General features: G+C 54.1%; 2 protein-coding genes across 2 annotated transcripts; both read right to left on the reverse strand.

Moving 5' to 3' along the window:
• Nucleotides 1–5,906: 5,906 nt before the first annotated feature.
• On the reverse strand, nt 5,907–9,351 carry PTGER2 (prostaglandin E receptor 2). Its single transcript, XM_054400682.1, has 2 exons — nt 8,500–9,351; nt 5,907–6,149 (listed from the first exon to the last, which is right to left on the reverse strand). The coding sequence occupies exons 1-2, from the start codon at nt 9,349–9,351 to the stop codon at nt 5,907–5,909; spliced, it is 1,095 nt and encodes a 364-aa protein (XP_054256657.1).
• A 7,794-nt stretch (nt 9,352–17,145) lies between these two features.
• On the reverse strand, nt 17,146–20,846 carry PTGDR (prostaglandin D2 receptor). Its single transcript, XM_054400590.1, has 2 exons — nt 20,028–20,846; nt 17,146–17,412 (listed from the first exon to the last, which is right to left on the reverse strand). Exons 1-2 carry the CDS (start codon nt 20,844–20,846, stop codon nt 17,146–17,148), a joined length of 1,086 nt encoding a protein of 361 aa, XP_054256565.1.
• Between the last annotated feature and the right edge of the window lie 1,708 nt (nt 20,847–22,554).

Here is a 22,554-nt window from a genome sequence, read left to right on the forward strand (position 1 = left end):
CGTTGTGACAGGACAAGGAGTGATGAGTTTAAACTAAAAGAGGGAGATTCAGACTAGAGAGAAGGGAGAAGGGAGAAATTTGTGACAGTAAGGGTGATGAGACCCTGGCCCAGGTTACCCAGAGAAGTGGTATATGCCCCAGAGAAGTGGTATATGCTCCACAGAACCACAGATTCAGAATTTACTAGATTGGAAAAGACCTTTAAGATCATTGAGTCCAATCATTAACCCAACACTGACAAGTCCACTGACCATCCCTGGAACCATTCCAGGCCAGGTTGTTTGGGGCTCTGAGTAACCTGCTCTAGTCCCTGTTGGCTGCAGGGTTGGACTAGATGACTTTTAAACACTGCTCCCCACACAAAGCATTCTGTGATTCTCTGATTTTTTTAGTTGTTTTGGCCTCTCCTTGTGATTCAGTCCCAGCTCTCTCTGAGGCACAACACCCCCACAATCCCATTTGTGGGGGTCAGCAAATGTGGACATTTGGGGCCAGTCTGCAGAATCCAGTGATGCTGTGTGCTGCGTGCAGTGATGTGTCTGAGCCCAGAATCCCAGTGGAACACCTCCCTCGGGAGACTGGAAGGAAAGCAGAGCCCTGAGCAGAAGGGATGAGCCAGGCGGCTCCATTTCCGGGCAGATGATGAGCAGCCAGCCCATCTCCCTGGGCTGCAGGAGGGCGTGTGGTGTGAAAGCTGATTAAACAGGATTAAATCAATTAGGCAAGGAAGTGACTGAAGGGAAGATGGCACAGCTGGGCTCCCAAACCAGCTTTGCAGCAGTGCCAGTGCTTGCCTCAGATATTGGAACTGATGACAATTCCCCATGGCTGGAACACAGGGAAAAGAGAAACATTTGGCTTTACCATAGCTACCTTCTGCTTTGGCAGCCCCCTTTAAGCACTGAAAAGCCACCAGAAGGTCTCACCAGAGCCGTCCTTTCTCCAGGCTGAACAATCCCAACTCTCTCAGCCTGGCTTCACAGCAGAAGGCTTCCAGCCCTCCCATCATTGCTGTAGCCTCTGGCCCTGCTCTAACAGGTCCATGTCCTTATATTGGACTACTGAGACCCAGCTGCCCAGCTCTTCAGCCAAGCCCTTCCATCTCCTGCTCAATATTGAGGATAAGAGATGTTTTTCTTGGCCTTCACAGAGAAGTCCTCTCCATTTTCTTTCCCAAATAGAGAAGGGTCAGCAGCAGGCTGACCATGCTGCTGTCATCATTTCATTCTCTGCAAATCTCAGCTCTTGCTATTTTTGCTCTGTGCTCTCCTGGCTATTGCCTTCTTGTGGTGACCTCCACCTGCCCTGTGCTGCACCTGCTGCCCACGCTCCTGGGGATCATCTCAGGACATGCTGGGTCTGGGCTGTGAGCACATGGTGCCAGCTCATGTCCAGCTTTTCAGCCACCACCAATCCTAAGTCCTCCTCAGGGCTGCTCTCCAGCCCCTCATCCCCCAGCCTCTGTTGGTACCAGGGTTTGCCCCGACCCAGGTGCAGGACCTTGTGCTTGGCTTTTTTGAACCTCAGGAGGCTCACATGGCCCCACTTCTCAAGCTTGTCTTGATCCCTCTGGTTGTCATCCTGTCCTTCCAGTGTATTGACCACACCACACAGCTTGGTGTTGTCTGCACTAAGATGATCCAAACAATCCAGAAAAGGACTGGGCAATAAAGCTCCTGTCTTTTCTTCTCTACTCTCCAAAAGTGCCCATTTTCTCCAAAACACTGCATTGCATCACCATCATTTCCCACCCAAACTATGTCCCACTGCCTGGAACCTTCATGACTTTCTTATTAAGGGAGACAGCTCAGAAGGAGGGGCAGATGCTGGCCTGGCACTCAGCTCAAAGCCACCCCTGGGCTGCTCTTGCTGGTTGAGGAAGGTCTTGATCTTCCTCCAGCCCCTACTCCCTCCAGCCACTCTAGAAAGTCCTTCTCTATTTTTCAGAGGTCTGATGGTCAGTGGCTGCCATCCCTTGTCCCCAGGGTGGCCTTATTCTTTGAGCAGTTTGATTTCCAGATGAAAACTCAGATGTAAAGACCTGCCTGGGGCTTTCTTGCACCACTGTGTTTCTGGTACAGAAATAAAGCATCATTAGGGGTGTGCAGAGACAACCCAGTGACACTTGGGCACCTTCTGTTTGCACTGAGCTGACGTCAGTTGAGCTGAAGAGACTCAAATCTTAATGGCTCCTGCACTAGGCTAATGAAAGCAGTGTTTTGTGTAAGCTCATGACTCAGGATGAAGGGAGATTGATGGCCCTCCTCATCATTACAGAGCTCTAATCAAGGCCTTTTTCTCATCTGAAGGAAGCAGCAGGTGTTGCTTTTTTTGTTTTCTGGGCTTTTGGGGCAGCAGTGGGTGGAGGTAACTCAGAGCCAGGAGCTCCAAGGTTGGGTTCAGCCAGTGCACCCTGCTCAGGGGGCTGAGATCACATTCCTTTCTGAGGTATGGAGTGAAGACCAGACCCCACGCAGGGCAGTGTCCCACAGCAGCGTCCCTGTCTCTGCAGGATGCAACATGGCCAAGGCAGTCAGGGCTTGAGGGGGTTTCTCTCCTTTCATGCATCAAACCTCTCCTCAAATCACAGAATCACAGCCTGATGTGGGATGGAAAGGATCTCTGGAGATCCTCTAGTCCAGCTCCCCTGCTAAAGCAGAGTGTCCCACAGCAGGTTGCCCAGGATCACAATGTCTGGCTGGGTTGGGAATCTCTCCAGAGGAGACTCCACAACCTCCCTGGGCAGCCTGCTCCAGGGCTCCAGCACCTTCACAGCAAAGAAATTTTTCCTCACATCCAGATGGCACCTCCTTGATTCCAGTTTATGCCCACTGCCTTGTCCTGTCACAGGGCACCACTGGAAAGAATCTGGCCATATCCTCTTGCCCCCCACCCTTTAGCTCTTGCTAAGCATTGATGAGATCCCCTCTCTGTGGCTGCTCTCCTCCAGGCTAAACATCCCCAGGTCTCTCAGCCTTTCCTCCTCACAGAGATGCTCCAGGCTTCCATCATCTTTGTAGCCTCCACTGGACTCTCTCCAGTAGTTCCCTGTCTCTTTTGAACTGGGGAGCCCAGAACTGGACCCAGTACTCCAGCTGTGGCCTCACTAGGGCAAAGTAGAGGAGAACCTCCCTCAACCTGCTGACCACACCCTTCTGAAAGCACCCCTGGCCAAATCATTTCCCTGACCCCATGTGCCAGGACTGTTGTCCCTTCTTGAGGACACCTCACATGAGAGTGACTGCTGCAGCACTACCCTCTGAAAAGCAGGTCCTAGCAGAATGGATTCTGGGTCTCCCAGCCCCAGGTTTCCTGATGAGGAGCCATAGACATCATATAAAACCCAAGCAGCTGGCAAATAGTGGTCAGCACCCTATAGCTGGTGACCACTGAGAGCATCTTGCCTTCGTGTTGTCCCCTGTGCTGCCAGGGATGGCCTTGGGTCCCTTTCCCACCACTGTCACATGCCTCAGCAGGCTGGTCTCTGCAGGATGTGAACCTTTCCGTTATTTCCCATATGGTGACTATTTTTTCCTTTTTCTTTCCGTTTTTGCATGCCAGGCAGCCTTTTCCTCTGGCATCTGGTCCCAAAATTCCAGTGTGAGCAACCAGGTCATGATCATCTGCAGAAATAAAATCCATGGGCCCACAGCTCTTCCCAAAGCTTTTGGCTCCTCTTCATGCCAAGCACCCTCTGACACGTGGCTGGGGTGCACAAACCCTGACCGACCCCCCCCCCCCCCCAAATACTTTTGCTGCTGCTGCTGCGTGCCTGCATGGGGAAATACCTGGGGAGGGGGCACCAATGACTGCCCAAGATGCAGGTGAGACTCTGCCATATCTGGACCCCCAAAGCTCAGTGACTGTCTTAATCTCATGAGTTAGGTGACAGGATGGGGAGCACCCCAGCCACAGGGTGCATCTGACAAACCTCCCCCACAAATTTTTCCCCCTTTTCCCCCCCACCATCCCCCCTGCAAGGCACAGGGTGCTGCCAGAAACCCACGGATTGAGCAATAGCAGCCCATGGATGACATCTGCCCACACACGTTTTGGAGGCCAGTAAACTTCCTGTGGATATTGGCTGCCTGACAAAAGTGACATAAATTCTGCCTTTTAAAAGATTTTGTATTTTATTTTAGGGTGGCTGGTTAAATTTGGATTATTTGGATCACAGGTAGGAGCTTTGCCTGCCTCTCCCTGCCTTTGGGGTTTTACAGGCTTTTAGGGAAGCGCTCTAAAGAGGGGTGCAGAGGTAAGGCAAAAATATCATCCCATGTCTATAAAATAGTGTTTTCAGATTATAGGAAACTGAAGGCACAGGTTGCCCTTCTTGACCTCTCCTCTTGCCCTCTCCCCCCATCCCCAAGGCTTCATCCCACTGCTGGTGTTCCAGGCAGGTGACACATTTCCCCAAGGAGCCAGATCTACCCTGAGGTGCATCAGAAGGACAAACCCATGCATGATGCAGCAGGCTCCTTTGAGAGACATTTCTCCCTTGAGAAACATTTATTATTTACACAACAATATTTAATTTTATTTTAACAGTACTTCAACTAACAAACCACAGACAAGCTACAAATCTCAGCACCTTTGGACTTTCTGAGCAGAGCTGCAGCTCTCAAGCACCCAACAAGATACCCCAGTGATGTTGCACAAATGGGAACCATGAGTTCCCCCAGCAACCACAAATGGCAATGATAGCCTTAGGACAAACCCAGCTTGTTAGATGCTCCTTATCCCAATGAGGACCAGTCTGGAGCCCCAGAGAGCCTGGATTGGATGCTCTTATTCCAGTGGGGACCAGCCCAGAGCCCCAAAGAGCAACCTGCATCCCCTAAAACAAAGTAGTGGCATGGAATGATGGTGCCTGATGGGGTGGGATTGATAGCCTAGGTGTTTCTGCAGCTGGATTTTTTGGGTTGGGTGATTTTGGTGTTGTTTTTTTTTTTTTCCCAAATTAAAACCTCTAGAGAAGTGATGCCCCTAAGCAGGTTTGTCCCAGGCTGGCAGGAGGACAAACATTCCTCTGTGCCAATCCCAAACCCATCAGCTACATCACCGTGGAGATGGGTGAAGCTCATGGCTGTCACCAAAACCTTCCATTTGGGCTCTTTATTCCCCATGTCGGCTTCTGCACAAACTATGTGGCAAAGAAAATGGCCAGATGAGTGCTCAGGAAGGGCCACACAGCTCTGCTGCCATCACAAGTGCCAAGATGTAGCCTTTTTTTCCACCCTGGTGCTCCTCAGACATGCTGAGCCAGCACCCACAGGAGCCTAAACATCTCTGGACAGACAAACACATGGACACAGACCTACACCTGGTAGAGTGCATTTCATGAGGCAACCAGCCTACTAAATAAAGGGGAACATCTGGGGGTACACTGCCCCCTTCCTCACCTGCCTGATCCTTAGGGATCTAAGGGCAGAGACAGGTGCTTGCAGCAAAGGCAGCCACCCAGCCCCATCTTGGGGACCCTGCCTGCATGCTTCCTTCAGCCCAAAACAGCTGTAGGGACCTTGCTGGGAAGCCCTGTTCCCTGACAAGCCCCCCAGGCAGTAGTGTTATAGCACAGTCCCCCCAGTTCTTCACCCCTCAACCCTTCTGTAGTGTGGCTGAACTAAGCCTGCCTCCTTCACCTGGTGGGAGCAGCCCCACCTAAGGACAACAGCGATAGACAGGTACTCAGCAGCCCTTCTGAACTTGTCCCACTGTGTTTTTTGCCCTGCAAGAGACCACACTGCCTTTCCAGGGTGACATGAGGTGGCATCTGGCTGGGCCACCCATACCCAGCCCACTCAGCAGCAGATACATCTCTTTATGGGCCGTAAGGCAGAGATTTGTTAACATCTGGCAGGGCTTTGCTTCACCTGGCAGATGTCTCCTGGAACGGCTGATGGATCTACTGCCTGCAGGAGTCCAGCTGAACGGACAGTTTTGTCTTTGCAGGGGATGAAGTCCGTCTGTCCTGGCTCATGGGGGTCACCTGGCAGCACAGCACTGAGCGCATGAACCTCAGGACTGGTGGCCTCAGGATGGCAAAGACCCATGGGTCAATGATGGAGTTAATAGAGAGAAATCTCAGGGCTAGGAGGTCCCAGGCGTCGTTGTTCTCTTTGCTGAACTTGTTCATGTAGGCACGGATCTGTAAAACATGATGGGGACAATAGCAGCAGGTCTGGGGTTCCAGGATCCAGTCCCTAGCAGCTTCTTGGGGAGGTTTGGGATGGAATCATAGGCTAGAAAAGACCTTCAAGATCATTGAGTCCAACCGTTAACCCAGCACTGTCAAGTCCACCACAAAACCATGTCCCTCAGCACCACATCTACACAGCTTTTAATCCCTCCAGGGCTGGGGACTCCACCACTGCCCTGGGCAGCCTGTGCTTGACAACCTTTTTGGGAAAGAAATTGTTCCTAATGTCCAACCTGAACCTCCCCTTGTGCGACCTGAGGCCATTTCCTCTTGTTCCTTGGGAGAAGAGACCAGCTCCCACCTGACTCCAACTTTCTTTCAAACACTTGTAGAGGGACAGAAGTTCTGCCTACAGAACACTGAAAAACATAGGAGAGTAACTACAAACTGCTAAATTTGGGCTGTCCCAGCACACTTGTTGCCTCCACCAGTTTAAGTGAAATTCTTGCTGAGGAAAGATGTGGAAGATGGAGAGGATGAGAGCTGCCGAACCTCTCTTGTTCTTCCTGAGACATGCCGACTCATAGCAGCTTACGAGGCTTCCTGGACGGGTGACTCAGCACTCCTTACTCATATGGGTCAAATTGCCACCCCCTCACTTTGGGGGACTCGGATGGAGATGGGACTTGGGGGTGTGAGAGGCAGGAAGATCCCTCCTCCAGCTGGGATCCATTGGGTCCCACCCAGGGATGGTGCATCCCAGGGCACCGGGTGGGCACGGTGGTGCTTGAGAGCGCAGCTCTTCTGAGGACTTCCCCAGGCTCAGGGTGCTTTTGATTTTGTGGTCCTGTGACCTTATCTTTGTTGGGTTCGTGTGACCAAGATGCTCCTTGCTGGGGCTGTGGGCAGCCCCAAGCAGAAGAGAAAGTGTCCCATCAAGGAGGCTCAGTTTGAGATGCTGCCAAAAGGCAGCCTGAACATGGGAACCGGGCAATGGGAAAGGAGAAGCCAGCTGTGCTTCTGCGTGACTGTCTGCTACCAGAGGGCCCCGGGATCCCCATCAGTGGCACTTTCCCATCCCATCTACCCCCAGCAGACCCATCCACACGTTTCCACCAAGGAATCCTGCTCTGTAATGACCCCAAAGCACCAAAGTTTGAGCTTTAGTGTCTTGTAGGATCTCAAGCCTGGCTCCTGGGATGCTCCCAAGCATCCAGACATGCCTTCTTCCTGTCTTAAAACCCAGGCTTGGCTACAGCCTGTTGTGGTTCTCCTTTCCTTTGGGAAAGAAAGGGAGCAGGAAGGGAAGGTAGCACCTGTTTCACTCTGGGAGCACAAAATTAATGCTGGCTCCACTCCCAGCCCTGGTGGGACTCACTTCTAATGATTACAAAATTACTTCCCTTGGTGACAAGCTTGCACATACAGGCAGAAGATGTGAATGGCTTGAAGTGCTCCAGGGGGCATGATGCTGCTGGGATGGATGAAAAGTGGCTCTTTGGTGGGGAGAATCCAGGGCAAAGTCAGGGGACTCATGCCCTCCCCTTCTTTACTTGGTGTTTTGATTCTGTGTTTCTGCCTGAACCCTTGTGAATGCATGGGACACAGGATGTGGTCACAGCCCTTCGGATGAGGCATCCTGGGAATGGGTTTCCATTCCCAGTAACCATCCACCTCCGTGCTCACACCCAGGTGTTGTTGCATAGGACTGGAGACCTCTAACAGTGAGGTGGGTGCTGCCTGCCTGCATCTCTAGCTCCACCACCCTGCCCTCTTGCCACAGAAATCTGGGATAACTCTGACAGCCCAGCCCAGATGTCTCCAGCCCAGCAGTATCTCCTTCACCCCCGTCTTTGGATGGCTGCTTTATTGCTCTGCCACTCCTCGCACCTCCACTGTGAATGCCCAGCTCCTGGAACTGAAATGACACAGTGTGGTCCCCAGGACCACTACCCCAGACCCTGCCTGGCTTCTAAGCCTCTGCAAGATGACAGAGCACCTCAGGTCCTGCCACCCCATCGTCTTGTCATCCTGTTGTCCTGCCATTCCATTCTCCTGCCACCCTATTCTCCTCCTGACACTGGGGATACAGGGAGTGGTTCTCCCAGTTCTCCAAGGTATGTTCAGATTAAGGTTGTGGCAGAGATGGGGTCTCCCAAGCTTCAGAAGGAGCTGAGCTTTGATCTCAGCAGTTGAGGTCTGGGCAGTGGAGCAGGAGGGAGACTTACAAAGGGACAGAAATGGGGGTGCTCAGCAGCTGAGGTCTGGGCAGTGGAGCAGGAGGGAGACTTACAAAGGGACAGAAATGGGGGTGCTGGGGAGAGGGACCCCATGCCAGGGGACAGGCGATTGCACTCACCGTAAATGGCAGGGAGCAGATGACAAAGGTGATGGTCATGATGGAGAGGAGAAGAAGGTGGTCAATCTCCTCGGCCATGGAGAACATGCGGCGGCCACAGCCCCCAGCCACCCGGGGCTGCTCGGTCACAGCCAGCCGGCGAGTCCTCTGCCCACGACGGTGCATGCGGGCCAGGTTGGCAATCACGCTAAGGTTGCAGAGCAGCACGGAGAGGATGAGGAAGAGCAGCAAGGTGGCATAGAGAAGTGAGAAGGTGACGTCCAATCCGGACATCTCCCTGGTGCCGTTTTGCTGGAGGTAGTCCGGGCGCATCTGGATGAAGCACCAAGTGCCAGGGCAATACTGCACATACCTCCCGAAGCCCACCAGCGGCAAGGAGCAGAAGGCTGCTGAGAAGGTGTAGATGGCAGGCAGGGCAACCAAGCCCGTGCGGGGGCTGAGGAAGCGCTCGTAGAAGTAAGGCCACCCCAGGGCCAGACATCGCTCCAGCGCCATGGCGAAGAGGATGAGCATGGTGGCGAGGCCAAAGAAGCTCATGGCAAAGCCAAAGTAGAGGCAGATGTGTCCTCCGTGCGCCAGGGCAGTCAAGGTACGGTTATGGTGGTAGGAAGCCAGGACGAAAGGGCTGACAGAGCAGGTGCCCAGAAGATCGGTGACCACCAGAGCCAGCACCAGGACGTGGAAAAGGGAAGGTGGGCGAGCTCGCGGACCACGGCGACAACGCAGCAGCAAGCCCAGGGCCAAGAGGTTGCCCAAGAGTCCGGCGGAGAACATGAAGGCGCTGATCAGCGGGCGAGCCCCGGCCGGTAAGGTTTCACTGCGGTCGTACAGCCCCTGCCCTGTCCCGTTCATCCCGCCGCCGCCGCCTCCCGACTGCGCCGCCGCCGCCGGTACCGCCCTCCGTGGTTGACCTCCCTCCGCCAAAAGAGAAAACCAACCCACCGCCGGTACCGCCCTCTGTGGTTAACCCCCCGCCAAAAACACAACCCACCCCTGCCCCGCCCGCCTCCACCGAGCCCGCCCCGGGAGGCCACGGGGATGGGCGGGCGGCGGCGGTGCCGGGCTGGGAGTCCCGGTATCCGTCCAGGAACCGCGGTGTCGGGCTGCGAGTCCCTCAATGGGTAGCCCCCGCGCCGGGCCGTGGGTCCTGGTGATGCTCCGGGAGCCCAGTGTCGGGCTCGGAGCCATTTGATGGGCAGTGCCGGTGTCGGCCTAGGAGTCCCGGTGTCGGTCCAGGAGCCCAGGTACCGGACTGGGAGCCCCTCAATGGGCAGCGCTTTTGCCGGGCTAGGATTCCCGGTATCAGTCCAGCAGCCCCGGTACTGGGCTGGGAGTCCCGATGATATTCCGGTCCCTCGCACGACCAGGCAGAGGCCAGTCAGAGAGTGCCTGTAACCGGGACGGGAGCCCCGGTGTCTGTCCGGGAGCCTCAAGGCACCGTTAGCCCTCGTACTGGTCCGGGAGCCGCGGCGCTGGGCTGGGAGCACCTTGATGGGCAGCGCTGGTGCCGGGCTGCGAGTCCCGATATTGGTCCGGGACCGCCGCTACTGAGCTGGAAGCCCCGTAGTGATGCTCCAGAAGCCCCGCGCAAGGCCAGCCGTAAGCCAGCCAGAAAGTGCCGACACCGGGACGGGAGCCCTAGTACGTGTCTGGAATCTCAGAGCCACCGTCAGCCCCTGTGGGAGTCTGGAAGCCCCTCCCACAGTCAGCCCCAGTGCTGAGCTGGGAGTTCCAGTACTGGTCCAGGATCCCCAGTGCCGACCTGGGACCCCCTCTCTGGGCAGCCTTAGTGCACATTTAGGAATTCCAGTATTGGTCCAGGAGCCCCACAGTGCCAGTCTAGGAGTCCTGGTACCAGTCCAGAAGCCCCAGCGTTGGTCTGCCAGTGTTGGGCTGGGAACCCCCTGACCAGCAGCCCTGGTGGTGGTCTGTGAGTCCCAGTACTGGTCTGGGAGCTCCAGTGCTGCTCCAGGAGCTCTGAGGCATGGCAAGTCCTGGTGCCAGTCCAGGAACCATTCATATGACCAGCCTTCATCCAGTTCAAGAGTCCCACCGCCAGGCGGGAGTCCTGGTGCCAGAGGTCCAGGAGCCTCAGGGTACCACCAGTCCCACTGCTGGTGTGGGGAGCCCCTTGCTTGGCCAGCCCCAGTGCCAAGCTGGAAATCCCAGTGCCAGTCTGGGATCCCTGCTGTTGCTCCAGTAGCCCCACACATGGCCAGCCCCTGGCCAGTCCAAGAATCCCAGTACTGGTCTAGGAGTTCTGGTGAAGCTCTGGGAGCTCCATGGCATGGGAAGTTCCAGTTGCAGGCTGGGAATCCCTCAACCTGGTGCTGGCTTTGAAGTCCCAGTACTGGTCTGGAAGCTCTGGGTTGGGAGTCCCTTTGTTGCTCCAGGAATGCTGGGCTGGGATGCTGGCACAGGAAGCTCTCACTGTTGCATAGTTTCCCCAGTCATGACCCTGACCTTCTCCCCATCTTGCTGAGAGCAAAGCTTTTACCCTTGACTTCCAAACTGGGATCTGGAGGCCAGGCAGGACTCAGATGCCCTGCTTCATCCATGACCTAACAGAAAACTGTCCTTTCAAAGAGCTCTGGTCGTCCCCCCACAACCCCTGGTGAAATGATGCTTCACTGATCATCTCCAGCATGGACACAGCAGGTTGCTGCTGCATTTGGGTTGCTGTTTTTAAGACCTTGCTTTTGTAACAGGAACTTCGTAAAGGAAATAACGGTGTAGGGCAACCTTCAGGGCTGGGTGAGCTGTGGTTTGTGACAGCACCTCCATTTCCAACCAGCTTCTCTTACTTCTTGCTTTGGTTTCTTCTGTCACACAGCTCAAAGATTACTTTAGCATCTTGAGTAGGACATGAGCCCCAACCCCCTCCATTTCCACAGCCAAAGCCATGGGGGCAATGGAGGGGGTAATATTTTAGCTAACTCCCAGACTAACCCTCCATGTAGGTGGGCCCAGACCCTCCACACATCTCAGGATCTCTTTTAACCCCCCTCCCAGCTTTGCAGACTTGGTACAGCACGTGGATGTCTGATGGTGGGAGTGGTCCTGTTGCCTTCCTGAGGCTGGATGGGATCCTAGCATGTTCAGTAATCTGTGGTTTCCATAAAAGACAGGTTAATAAATAAAGCTGAGGCCAAATCCTGCCCTGGTCTATCTGAGCCTCTTACAGAGGCTGCAGTCTACTCATCTGGAGACCTTTTCCCATCAGAAGACACCCTGTAGGGTGTTTGTTCCAAGGCTTTTCTCAGCCTCCCACTCCTTTCTAGTGTTGCATGTCACAGCTCAGGCAGGGATTTTGACATCTTCTGGAGCTTTTTCCAGGCAGCTAATGGAGCTTTAAATACCCATCTGGGGCTTCAAGCTTCTCAAATAACAGTTGCCTCTGATGGGATGATTTTCTTTTTCCAATAACAGGAGAGGAGAAAAAAAAAAAAAAAAAGCAACATGTCATTTGGTACACTCTGTCCATTTTTTGGGAAGCCTTTGTTTTCTTCCTTTTCCTTCCATGTTTATCTTGTCTCTCTCATCTCTCTTGCATCTAACAAGGATCAGATGTAGTCCTAAGGGTCATTGGCATTGTTTTCCCTAGAAGATTTCCAGGGTGGAAATCCTTAGGGAAAAAAATCTCTGGGCTTGTAGGAAAGTTGCAGGAATTCCATACAAACCCTGCAGCCAAGAGAATTCAACTTCTGGAGCCTGCCAGGAAGGGAACTGGGATCGTGCTCCATCCCTGATGGATTCAAGGAGAGATTTGGGCATGGAGGAAACCAGTGCATGGAGGGATCCCTGAATCCCAGAATGGCAGAGCTGAAAGGGACCTCTCCAGATCTTCTGGTCCAACCCTGCTCAAGCAGAGTCACCCACAGCAGATTGCCCAGGATCACGATGTCCAGGCAGGTTTGGAACCTCTCCAGAGATGGAGACTCCACAGCCTGTCTGGGCAGCCTGCTCCAGCACCTTCATAGCAAAGCTTTTCCTCATGTTCACATGGAACCCTCTGGGTTCCAGTTTGTGCCCATTGCCCCTTGTTCTGACAGGGCACCACTGGAATGAGTCTGGCTCCACTCTCTTGCCCCAACCCTCTAGCTCTTGCTGAGCATTGCTAAGATCCCTCTGTGTCTGCTCTTCTCCAGACTCAACAGCCCCAGGTCTCTCAGCCTTCTCTCCTCACAGAGATGCTCCAGGCCCCTCAGCATCTTTGGAGCCTCCACCAGACCCTGTCTCTCGAAATGGGGGGCCCAGAATTGAATCCAGTACTCCAGCTGTGGCCTCACTAGGGAAGAGTAGGGGGGAGGAGAACCTGCCTTGACCTAGTGGCTACACTCTTAATGCACCCAGGGCTGCACCAAGGGAAGGGACCCTTTCAAACTCCAAACCCATGTGACCCCAACATCAGACAGTGTTCTTCTCCCAGCCCTATCCCTTATCTGACACAGGGCTGCTGCCACCCAGTCCTTACAAAAGCAGGGCTGAGCAGCAGGTCCAGATTTTGGTGGCTCTGCTGCATGCTCCTGGGTGCCTGGGTTTAAAAAACCCAAATGAAACCACTGGTTGTGTCTTCAGGTTCCTCAGGCTGAGCACCCTGCCTTGGGTGCCTGGCAGCTTTGATATTGCTGCTTGCCCAGGCATGTGCTTTCCTGCTTCCAGAAGGGATGAAAAATGTAGGAGGACAAAACCAAAAAGGCTTTTTGCAAGAACTAAACAATTTTCTGGGAAATGAGCTTGTGTAAAGCTCTGCCTGGATTTCGTGAGCTGAGAAAAACCCAACCTGACCATGCTTGCTTTATATTCAGGAGAGGAGTGGGATGGAGGGTTGGGTGACACCAGTGACACTGTGAGCGTGGGATGGTGCTGGAGGGCACAGCATGGCACCTCCTAAAAGAGCATGGTTGGTGTGAGCCACAGGCTTGAGCTGAGCAGCAGCTTTTGAATGCCTCCATTAGATCTGTCCCTTTGAGGACTGCTGGCATGGGATTAATCTGGCATGGAGAGAGCCCACAGGGGACGGCTGAGCTGTGTGAGGAGCTGGGAGGAGGATAAGAATGGGGAGGGCTCTCAGCTCATAGAACAGGATCAGAGAGTCACAGACGGGTCTGGGCTGGAAAGGACCTTTCAATGTCCTTTAGTCCAACCACCCTGCAGTCAGCAGGGATATCTGCAACTAGAGCAGGTTGCTCACAGCCCCAGACAACCTGACTTGAAATAGTTCCAGGGATGGGGGATCTACCACTTCTCTGGGCAACCTGAGACAGGGTCTCAACACCTTCAGCATAAACAATTTTTCCCTTCTCTCTAGTTTCAATCTCCCTCTATTAATTCAAACCCTTACCCCTTGTCCTGTCACTAGAGGCCCTGCTCAAGTCTGTCCCCAGCTTTCTGACCAGCCACTTTAAGCACTGAAAGGCCACCAGAAGGTCTCCCTGGAGCCTTTTCTTCTCCAGGCTGAACAACTCCAACTCTCTCAGCCTGACCTCACAGCAGAGGGCTTCCATCCCTCCCATCATTCCTGTGACCTTCTCTGGCCTTGCTCCAACAGGTCCATGTCTTTCCTGTACTGAGGGCTCCAGAGCTGACCCCAGCAATGCAGTAGGGGTCTCAGCAGAATGGAGCAGAAGGGCAGAATCCCCTCCCTCTACCTACTGCCCACCTCTTCAGTGCTTGGCTGGAGAGTCTGGAGCCTCTGGTCTCTTTTTGGTTCCTGTGTAGCAACATTAACAACTGAAGTGTGTGTTGCAGGGATTTTTTTTCTTTTTTTTTTTTTTTCCCAATTTTTATATAATTTTAGTTTGGTTTTATTCTTTTTTTTTTTTTTTTTTTTTTTTTCTGAGTCCAGTAAAAGGAAAGGTCTTGGAGCCTTGATGCAACTCTCCAAGACCCAAAACTATGTATTTAGCCATTGAAAAGTTGGTTGCTCACCAGCTTGGGGTGGAGTGTGGCAGCCCCCTCCTCACAGAAACTATGCCTAGCATGCTCAGGAGCCCTGCCCTGGCTGGGAACATGCTGCCATCTCTGGAGAGGACCATGATATGGCAGTCCCAAGCCCCAGGAACACGTCAAGGAGTGATTTATCTGCTCAGAGGGCAGTTTGGCATTCAGTCTCCAGTACAAACCTTGCTGGAGCTCGGCTCACCTGGAGGCAGTGATGGCTGGTTGGAGATCCAAGTCTGCTCTCAGAGCAGGTAGGACACCAGTAAGGGCAGAACTCCAGTTAAAAGCACTGCTAAAACCAGATGAATGTGTCAAGGTTACCAGCATGTTCATGGGCCCAGCTGGTGAGCAGGGATGATGCAGGGGCTGGGAGGGGTTACCCCAGTAGATTGCAAGGCTCCATGATTTCTTTCCTCTGATTGTAAGATCCATCACGGATGGATCAGACACTGTGCTGTGTGCATTGTCTCAGGGTTTGGATGGAGGCTGTGTTTGTGCACCTTCATAAAGAACCTGTTTGGTCTTATAAATTCATTGCTGCTTTCCACAGAGCATGGAATAGAATCACAGAATTGTTTTGGTTGGAAGAGACCTCTCAGATCATCGAGTTCATCCATTAACCCAGCATTGCCAAGTCCACCACTAAAAGGTGTCCCTCAGCAACATGTCTACATGGCTTTTAAATCCTTTCAGGGATGGGGACTTCACCACTGCCCTGGGCAGCCTGTTCCAAGGCTTAACCACTCTTTTGGGGAAGAAAATGTTCCCTCATGCCCAACATAAACCTCCCGTGATGCAACATGAGGCCATTTCCTCTCATCCTATTATTTGTTACTTGGGAGAGGAGACCAACCTCCACCTGGCCCCAGCTTCCTTTGAGGGAGTTGTAGGTCTCAGCTGTTCCTCAGAAGACTTGTGCTCTAGACACATGGTTGCCTTGGCCTCTAAATACACATACTGTGGTGCAAGGACCTCTCCTAGAAGGCTCTGCAGGAGTGAATCTTCATTTGGATCAAGGGAAAGTGACAGAACACACTGAGCACTCCCAGCTCCTGTTGCCTGACCATTCCTGGTCTGTCTGCCCTGGGTGGCACACAGAGGAGTTCCCAGCTCAGGATGGGACAACAATCTTTTGCAGAGCCATTATCTCAGCTGGCCTTCATCCTGCCCTGGTGAAACAGGTCTGGTCAAAGCCCCAGCACAGGCTTGGTGCTGTTGACTCTGCAGTCCCACGTGAGCCATCTCCAAGTCAATAACACACCAGTAACATGAAACCAACAGGAGAATCAAGCCTCATTTAATCTCTTTGTCCTTAGAAAACATCAGTGAATGGCAGTGAGCAAGGAGCTTGAAGGTCCCCTTAAATACATCCTCAGATAAAATCCTGCTCTTTACTTCAGCTAGGAGATCCTGGTCAAATGGCCAGAGCTAAACCCAACCAGGTCACCTCAGAAAAGCCCCAGGGTTCATTTCCATCAGGTTCTTCTTTCCAAACCAGAATCCATTTGACTGTAAGAGTCAATATTGCATGAGAAGTGGCAGAAGCACTAACCAGAGGGAGGGGATGGATCTGCCCTGTCTCCTCCAAGGACACTGAGCAGATGGGGATGTGGGTTATCATAATTTTTTTTGGCCTAAATGATCACTTGAGGCAGACACTAAATCCAGTTAATACGTGTGATTGAGGGGAAATGGACCTTTCATTAAAGTGATGTTTGTGCCATGAGGTTACAGTTCCCAGGTTCTGCCTTCCCTCAATTATGGCTCTAATTAGGGCTTGGGATGGCCATAAATACGGAATTAAAATAATTACAGCAGGACAGGTAGGCAGCTGAGGAACAGGAACGGGCATTAGCCCCTGGGGGAATCAATTCTCCAAAGAGCAAGCCGTAGTGGAAAAACCACAGTCCTGCTCAGGGCATACAGGGTTAGGGGAGGGATGATGGGTGGCCTAAGAAGGGATGATGGACATCCCAAAGAGGGGTGAAGGGTGTCTTGGGAAGAACAATGGGTGCCCCAGGGAGATGGATGATGGATGTCCCAGGTAGGGATGATGGGTTTCCCCAGAAGGATGAAGGGCACCTTGAGGAGAGATGATGGGTGTCCCAGAGAGAAGGATGATGGACATCTTGAGGAGGGACAATGTGCATCCTGAGGAGTGATGAAGGATGTCCTAGGGAGGGACCTCACCTTCCTTCCAGCTCCTTGTTGTGGCCATGAGCTGCTGCTCAAGTTTCTGAGTCTCCACACCCCTAAAAGTTCCCTTATTCTGTCCTTACTGAGGCCAAGGCCACCCCAAACCAGGCCCAAATACCCCCCTTCAACATGGAATCACACACAGGATGAGGCAATGGAGCAGGGCTTCAAACCACTTTTATTTGCTGGGGGACACACGCTCCCCTCTCCTCCCTGCGTTTCCCCACTGCCCTGAGGCCACTCACCAGAACCCTCCTGCTTTCCTGGAGCCGAATCGCTCCTCAAACCCTCCACAAAGTGCTGCTGCTCCAAAATATTCACAGGTACCTTAGACCTACCCCATTTCCTCTCTGGGAAGGGGGCAGAAACACTTCATGCCCACCCCTCACTGTGAGTCGGGCGCTGTCCCCACCTGTGGCAGCCACGTGCTGCCCCGGAGATGCTCTGAGGTGGGGCTGAAGGCTCATTCCTCATCCTCACCATCAGCCACCAGCTTCTTCCACGCCTTCAGGGAAAGCCAAGTTGCGGGGTGTCCGTCCTGCGCCAACCCAGGGGACAGAACTGGTTGCTCCCCTGCAGGCTGGACCCTTTCAGGGAGGTTTTCCGGGAGTGGAGCCTCCGGCAAACCCTGCGGATGAAGGTGCGGAAGACAGAGGTGCGGAAGATGATGAAGACCCAAGGGTCCACGATGGAGTTCACTGAGACGAAGCGCAGGGCGCTGAGGTCGGCGTTCTCGTTGAAGTCGGCGGCAAAGGCCCCCATGTACGCCCGGATCTGCCACAGGAAAACAAGGATATATGGGGAAATGAGGGAAAAGCTCACGGCAGGGGGAAAAGTGAGAACAGAATGATGCCCACAGGGGTCAGCCAAAGAAGTCTGACCTGCTCCTCAATATCCTTATGCATTGAACCAGCACATCTTGTGGCTTCCAGACCCTGAAGCTGGGAGCTGGGCCATGGATGGTCATGGCACAGAGGACCATGGCCCCATCAGGACCAGGAAATTAGAGTTGGTGCCAGGGCAGGAATTGTTTCATGAAGTTGTCCCAGTTGTTTCATGGAGTAAAGGGAGCAGCCAACCTCTGTGGCCTGCACCCCACTTGTGTTGCCACCCCACTCATGTTGCCCCTCCCTGTGATGGGCATCAGACCAGGCATCCATTGGGTAACTCAATTGAACCACAATCCAGATCCTTCCTCCACCTCCAGGTCCTGCAGGATCTGGCCCCGGGGCAGAGGTGGGGCATAACAAGGGCTTTGTCATGCTGGGGATCTCCCACCTACACTCCACCAGCAGGACCCCCATCCCTGGGGAAGAAAGAGAAGGATTTCCAGGAGGATTTCCCCCAGGTTGGGAAATCCAGTGTGGTTCAAAAGGAGCTGGATCTACCCAGCACCTCTGGGATGGGGGGGGAGGGTGGAAACTGGAGGGCTGTGCAGGGTGGTGGTGGTAGTGGTGTACTGAAGGGTCTAACACAATGAACAAACCACTTGTGTTGCTCCCCACCTGTGATCACAGATGGTGGGCAACTGGACTACAATCAAGGACAAGGTCCTTCCTTCACCTCCATGTCCTTCAGGATCTGGCCCTGATTGGCATTGTCAGGATGGGGGAAACAAGGGTTTTGTCATGCTGGAGGTCTCCTACCCACACCCCACCAGTGGGACCTCCATCGCTGGGGAAGAAGGAGAATTCCAGGAGGATTTTCCCAACCTGTGGTTCAAAGGGAGCTGGATTTACCCAGAACCTCTGTGATGGGGGTGGGAACTGGGGGTGGGGGTGGTTATGGAAGGTTGTAACACAATGAACAAACCTTCCTAGGAACAGATGCTGGGAGGGAGAAGTTATTTTGAGGTGCTAAAGCAATGAACTCTGTGTGTGTGTGTGTCCCCAATTAAAAAAAAAAATCCCAAAGGAGCAGGGTGGTGGGGTTTTGTTGGCGTTTTTTTTGGTGTTTTCTTTTGTTTTGTTTTGGTTGGTTGGTTTGGTTTGGGTTTGTGGTTTTGTTTTTGTTGGTTTTTTTTTTTTTGGGGGGTGTGTGGGGTGAAGTTATTCCAAAGGGATTAAAGCAGCAACTAGAGTCCTGGGATGGGGAGGAATATTCAGAGTAGGACAAAATAACTACCCATGACTGTGAGGTAGAGTCATGGTCGTGGGGGGGTTAAAGCAATAAATTAAGCCCTGGGAATGGGTATTGGGGGATGGGGAAGGCAGGGCATGACCTGACTCTCCCAAGGACAGGGTGGTAGTGATTGGGGAAGGCGTAGCAGGGGGTGTGGTATCCCATGGAGGTTTAAGGAAGGAACCAACCCCTGGGATGGGGGTGGCATTGTTATTCCAGTGGGATTAAAGCAAGTAATTAACCACCACCCCCCCTCCCATTCTTGAACGGGGTGATGGTGGTGAAAATTATTTCAGGGGGGTTAAAAGAACCGACAGACCCCAGGGACTGGGGACACACTTAGAGAGGGTCAAAGTAATTACCTGAAACTACCCCACCCCCAACAGTTCTGGCACAAAATGGTGGTGATGGGGGAGGGGATGCCATGGAGGTTGGAGCAATAAATTAACCCCTGGGGACGTGGTGATGGTGGTGGGGAATCTCCCACAATGGGATGGGGGGATTGTTCTAAGGTTTGACAGAGTGGCAGTGTGAGTTATTTCGAGGGAACTAAAGCAATGAGCACACACACACATCCCCCCCCCCCCCGTCCCGGGAGTGGGTGTTGGTGCCAAAGTCTATTCAAAGGAATCACAACAACTTGACTACCCCCCAGGACTGAGTGGTGGGGGCTTATGCCAAGGGGGTTTAGGCAACGGCCTGACCCTTGTGGCCAAGCTGTAGGGGGTAAAGTGGTAGTTAGAGGCGGGGTAAATTATTACCCTGAGCTCCAAGAAGCAGGTGGGAGAAGGTAGCAGGGAGGGGAAGTTATTTTACAGGTAGGGGTTAATGAAAGGACCAACCCCCAGGGTTTACTCCAAGGGGAAAATTCAACAACCTGCCCCACCCCCCCACCCCCCGCGGACTGAGTGGTGCTGATGGCGGGGGGAGGTATTCCAAGGGGCTTTGGCCGCGGGCAGGGTGAGGGACTATTCTGAAGGGGCCAAAGCAACAATCCAACCTTCCTAGGACCAGGTGGTGAGGATAATTTCCAGGGAAGTCAATGCACGGGGGTGTGTGTGTGTCTGCAATCTCATGGAAAGGGGTGGGGAAGTTATTTTAAGGGGGACCCTAGAGGACAGGGTGGCAGTGGTGAGTTATTCAAAGGTGACCCCATGGACAGCGTGGATGAAACTCAATGGGGGCCAAAACAACCACTCAAACCCCTGGGGGCGGTGGGAGTTGGGGGCGTGGGGGTGGTGTCTGTTCTGAGGGAGGGGTTTACTCACGATGAGCGGCAGGGAGCAGATGGTGAAGAGGACTGTCATGAGCCCCAGCAGGACAAGGTGGTCGAACTCCTCCATGCGCGGGGCAGCGGCGGCGGCGGGGGGGGCGCGGCGGGGTTGCCGCCGAGCCATGCTGTAGATGTGCCGCATGCTGCTCACGTTGCAGGCGCCGATGGCCAGCACCAACAGACCCATCAAGGTGGCGTAGAGGACGGGGAAGCCGAGCTGGCGTGGTCCGCCACCCGCCATACGGATGAAGCACCACGTCCCAGGACAATACTGTATGGGCACCCCAAAGCCCAGCAGTGGCAGGGCACAGAAGAGGGCACAAAGCCCTGCCGCCGCCGGCCCCAGAGTGGCACCCAGCCGCCGGGTGATGTGCCGCCGGTAGAAGTAGGGATGTCCAAGGGACAACCAACATTCCAGTGCCATGGCAAGGAGCAGCAAGGTGGGGGCGAGCCCAAAGAAGGCCATGAGGAACGCAAAGAGCTGGCAGAGGACACCAGGCTCACCTTCGGTGCGTCCACCCGGTCCCAGTTCACTGAGGCTGCGGTTGTAGGCATAGGCAGCCAGAACGATAGGGCTGAGCAGGCACTTGCCCAGCAGGTCAGTGACGGCCAGGCCGCTCACCAGCACATAGAAAGCTGAGACTCTCGGTGGGCGACCACCGGGAGACCGAGAACGTCGCCGGTGCTGTCCCAGCAGCAGTAATGCCAGCACGTTGCCCAACAACCCGGCGGCAAACAGCAGCGAGCTGGGCACCGCCGACTGCCCGCTCTCGATGTACCGGTTGCTACGGCACCGGTAACCCTGCAGCTCCATCAGGATAGCCAGCACTGGGATGAGCTGTGCTTGGGATGGGGTGGCCTCTATTGGGATGTTATGTTCCACACGGTATCGGGATGGAATGTCTCTCACCAGGATGAGGTGCTCCACACCTTCCTGAGGTGTGGGATGTTCCTCACTGGGATGATATGTTCTGCACCATACCGGGATGGGACGTCTCTCACCAGGATATGACCTGCACCATACCAAGGTGGATGTCCTTCAATAGGATGGGGTGTCTTGCACCAGGATGAGATGTTCCTCACCGAAATGAGATGTTCCACAACACACCGACGTGGATGTCTTGAACCAGGATGGGATGTTCCTCATCAGGATAAGATGTCCCACGTGGTATCGAGGTGGATGTCCTGCACCAAGATGGGATGTCCCACACCGGGATAAGATGTCCCACACCACACCGGGATGGGACGTCCCGCACCAGGCTGCACCGCAGCTGCCGGCAGCGACTGTCCCGGTGGGGCGGATGGCCCCGTCCGACGGAGGGAGGGAGGAAAAGAGGGAGGGAAGAAGAGGAGGGGCGGATCGGTACAGCCGAGAACGGCCCCCCCGGGGGTGGCTCCTTCCGCTACCCGGCCCTCCCGGGGCTGTCGGAGGACGGGGGCGAGGGAGACGCGGCGGTCCCCGAGGACAGCCGCGGCTGTGGTGCTGAGGGTGGGAGGGATGAGTTTGAGTTCCTCGGGGTTATTGGTCCTTGGGCAACGGGGGTTGTGGGGTAAAGCACAGGATTAGATTCCTGGGGGGGGGGGGGGGTATTGGTAAGGGGGTTTAGAGATGAGGGGGTCAGAGCTGAGTTCTGGGTGGGGGGTTACGAGTAAGGGGGTAGTCTCCTTCTCTGGAGACTTTCAAAACCCACCTGGATGCATTCCTGTGCGGACTACCCTAAGTGATTCTGCTCTGGCAGGGGGCTTGGATCCAATGATCTCTGGAGGTCTCTTCCAACCTGTAATGTACTGTGGTACTGTGGTGGCATAGACTTTGGGCAGTGGGGGTTGTGGGGTTGAGAACAAGGGCTGAGTCCTGGGGGATTACAGAAGTGGGTGAGACCTTGGGCAGTGGGGTTGTGGGGTTGAGAACAGGGTTGAGGCTCTGAGGGATCAGAGTAAGGGGGTCAGGGCTGAGTCCCTGGTCGAGGGGTGGGGTGGATATGGGGTAAAGAACCAAAGCTGAGTCCCTTGCAGGGGCTGAAGGTAAGAACCCAGGGTTGAATGTATTGAAGGACTGGGGGGGAGGTACAGGGTAGAGGATTGGGGTTGAGTCCCTGGGGGGCTTATAAGTAAGAGTGGCACAGCTGAGTCACTGGAGAGTGGGGTTGAGGGTACAGTTGCAGGGTAGGAGTCAAAGCTGAGCCCCTTGAGCAGGAGGTGGTTTGTTTTGGGGTGGGGGGTACAGGGTGGAAGATGGGGGCTGAGTTCCTGGGATGGCTTATGGGTAAGGGGTGGCACAGCTGACTTCCTTTGTGGGTGGGTTATAGGGTAAAGGAGAGAGTAGGGGTAAGGGGGGGCATGGTTGAGTCCCTGGCATGGGGATTACAGGGTAGGGAGCTGGAGCAGAATCCCCTGGGGAGACTGAAAATAATGGGTGAGGGCTGAGCCTCAGAACTGGTTACAGGTAAAGGAGTTGGGGCTAAGCCCATGAGGGAGTTACGGGTAAGGGGGTCAGGGCTGAGCCCCTGGGAGTGTTGCAT

The sequence above is a fragment of the Indicator indicator genome, chromosome 4 (assembly GCF_027791375.1).
Source record: "Indicator indicator isolate 239-I01 chromosome 4, UM_Iind_1.1, whole genome shotgun sequence".
NCBI classification, from domain to species: Eukaryota; Metazoa; Chordata; class Aves; order Piciformes; family Indicatoridae; genus Indicator; species Indicator indicator.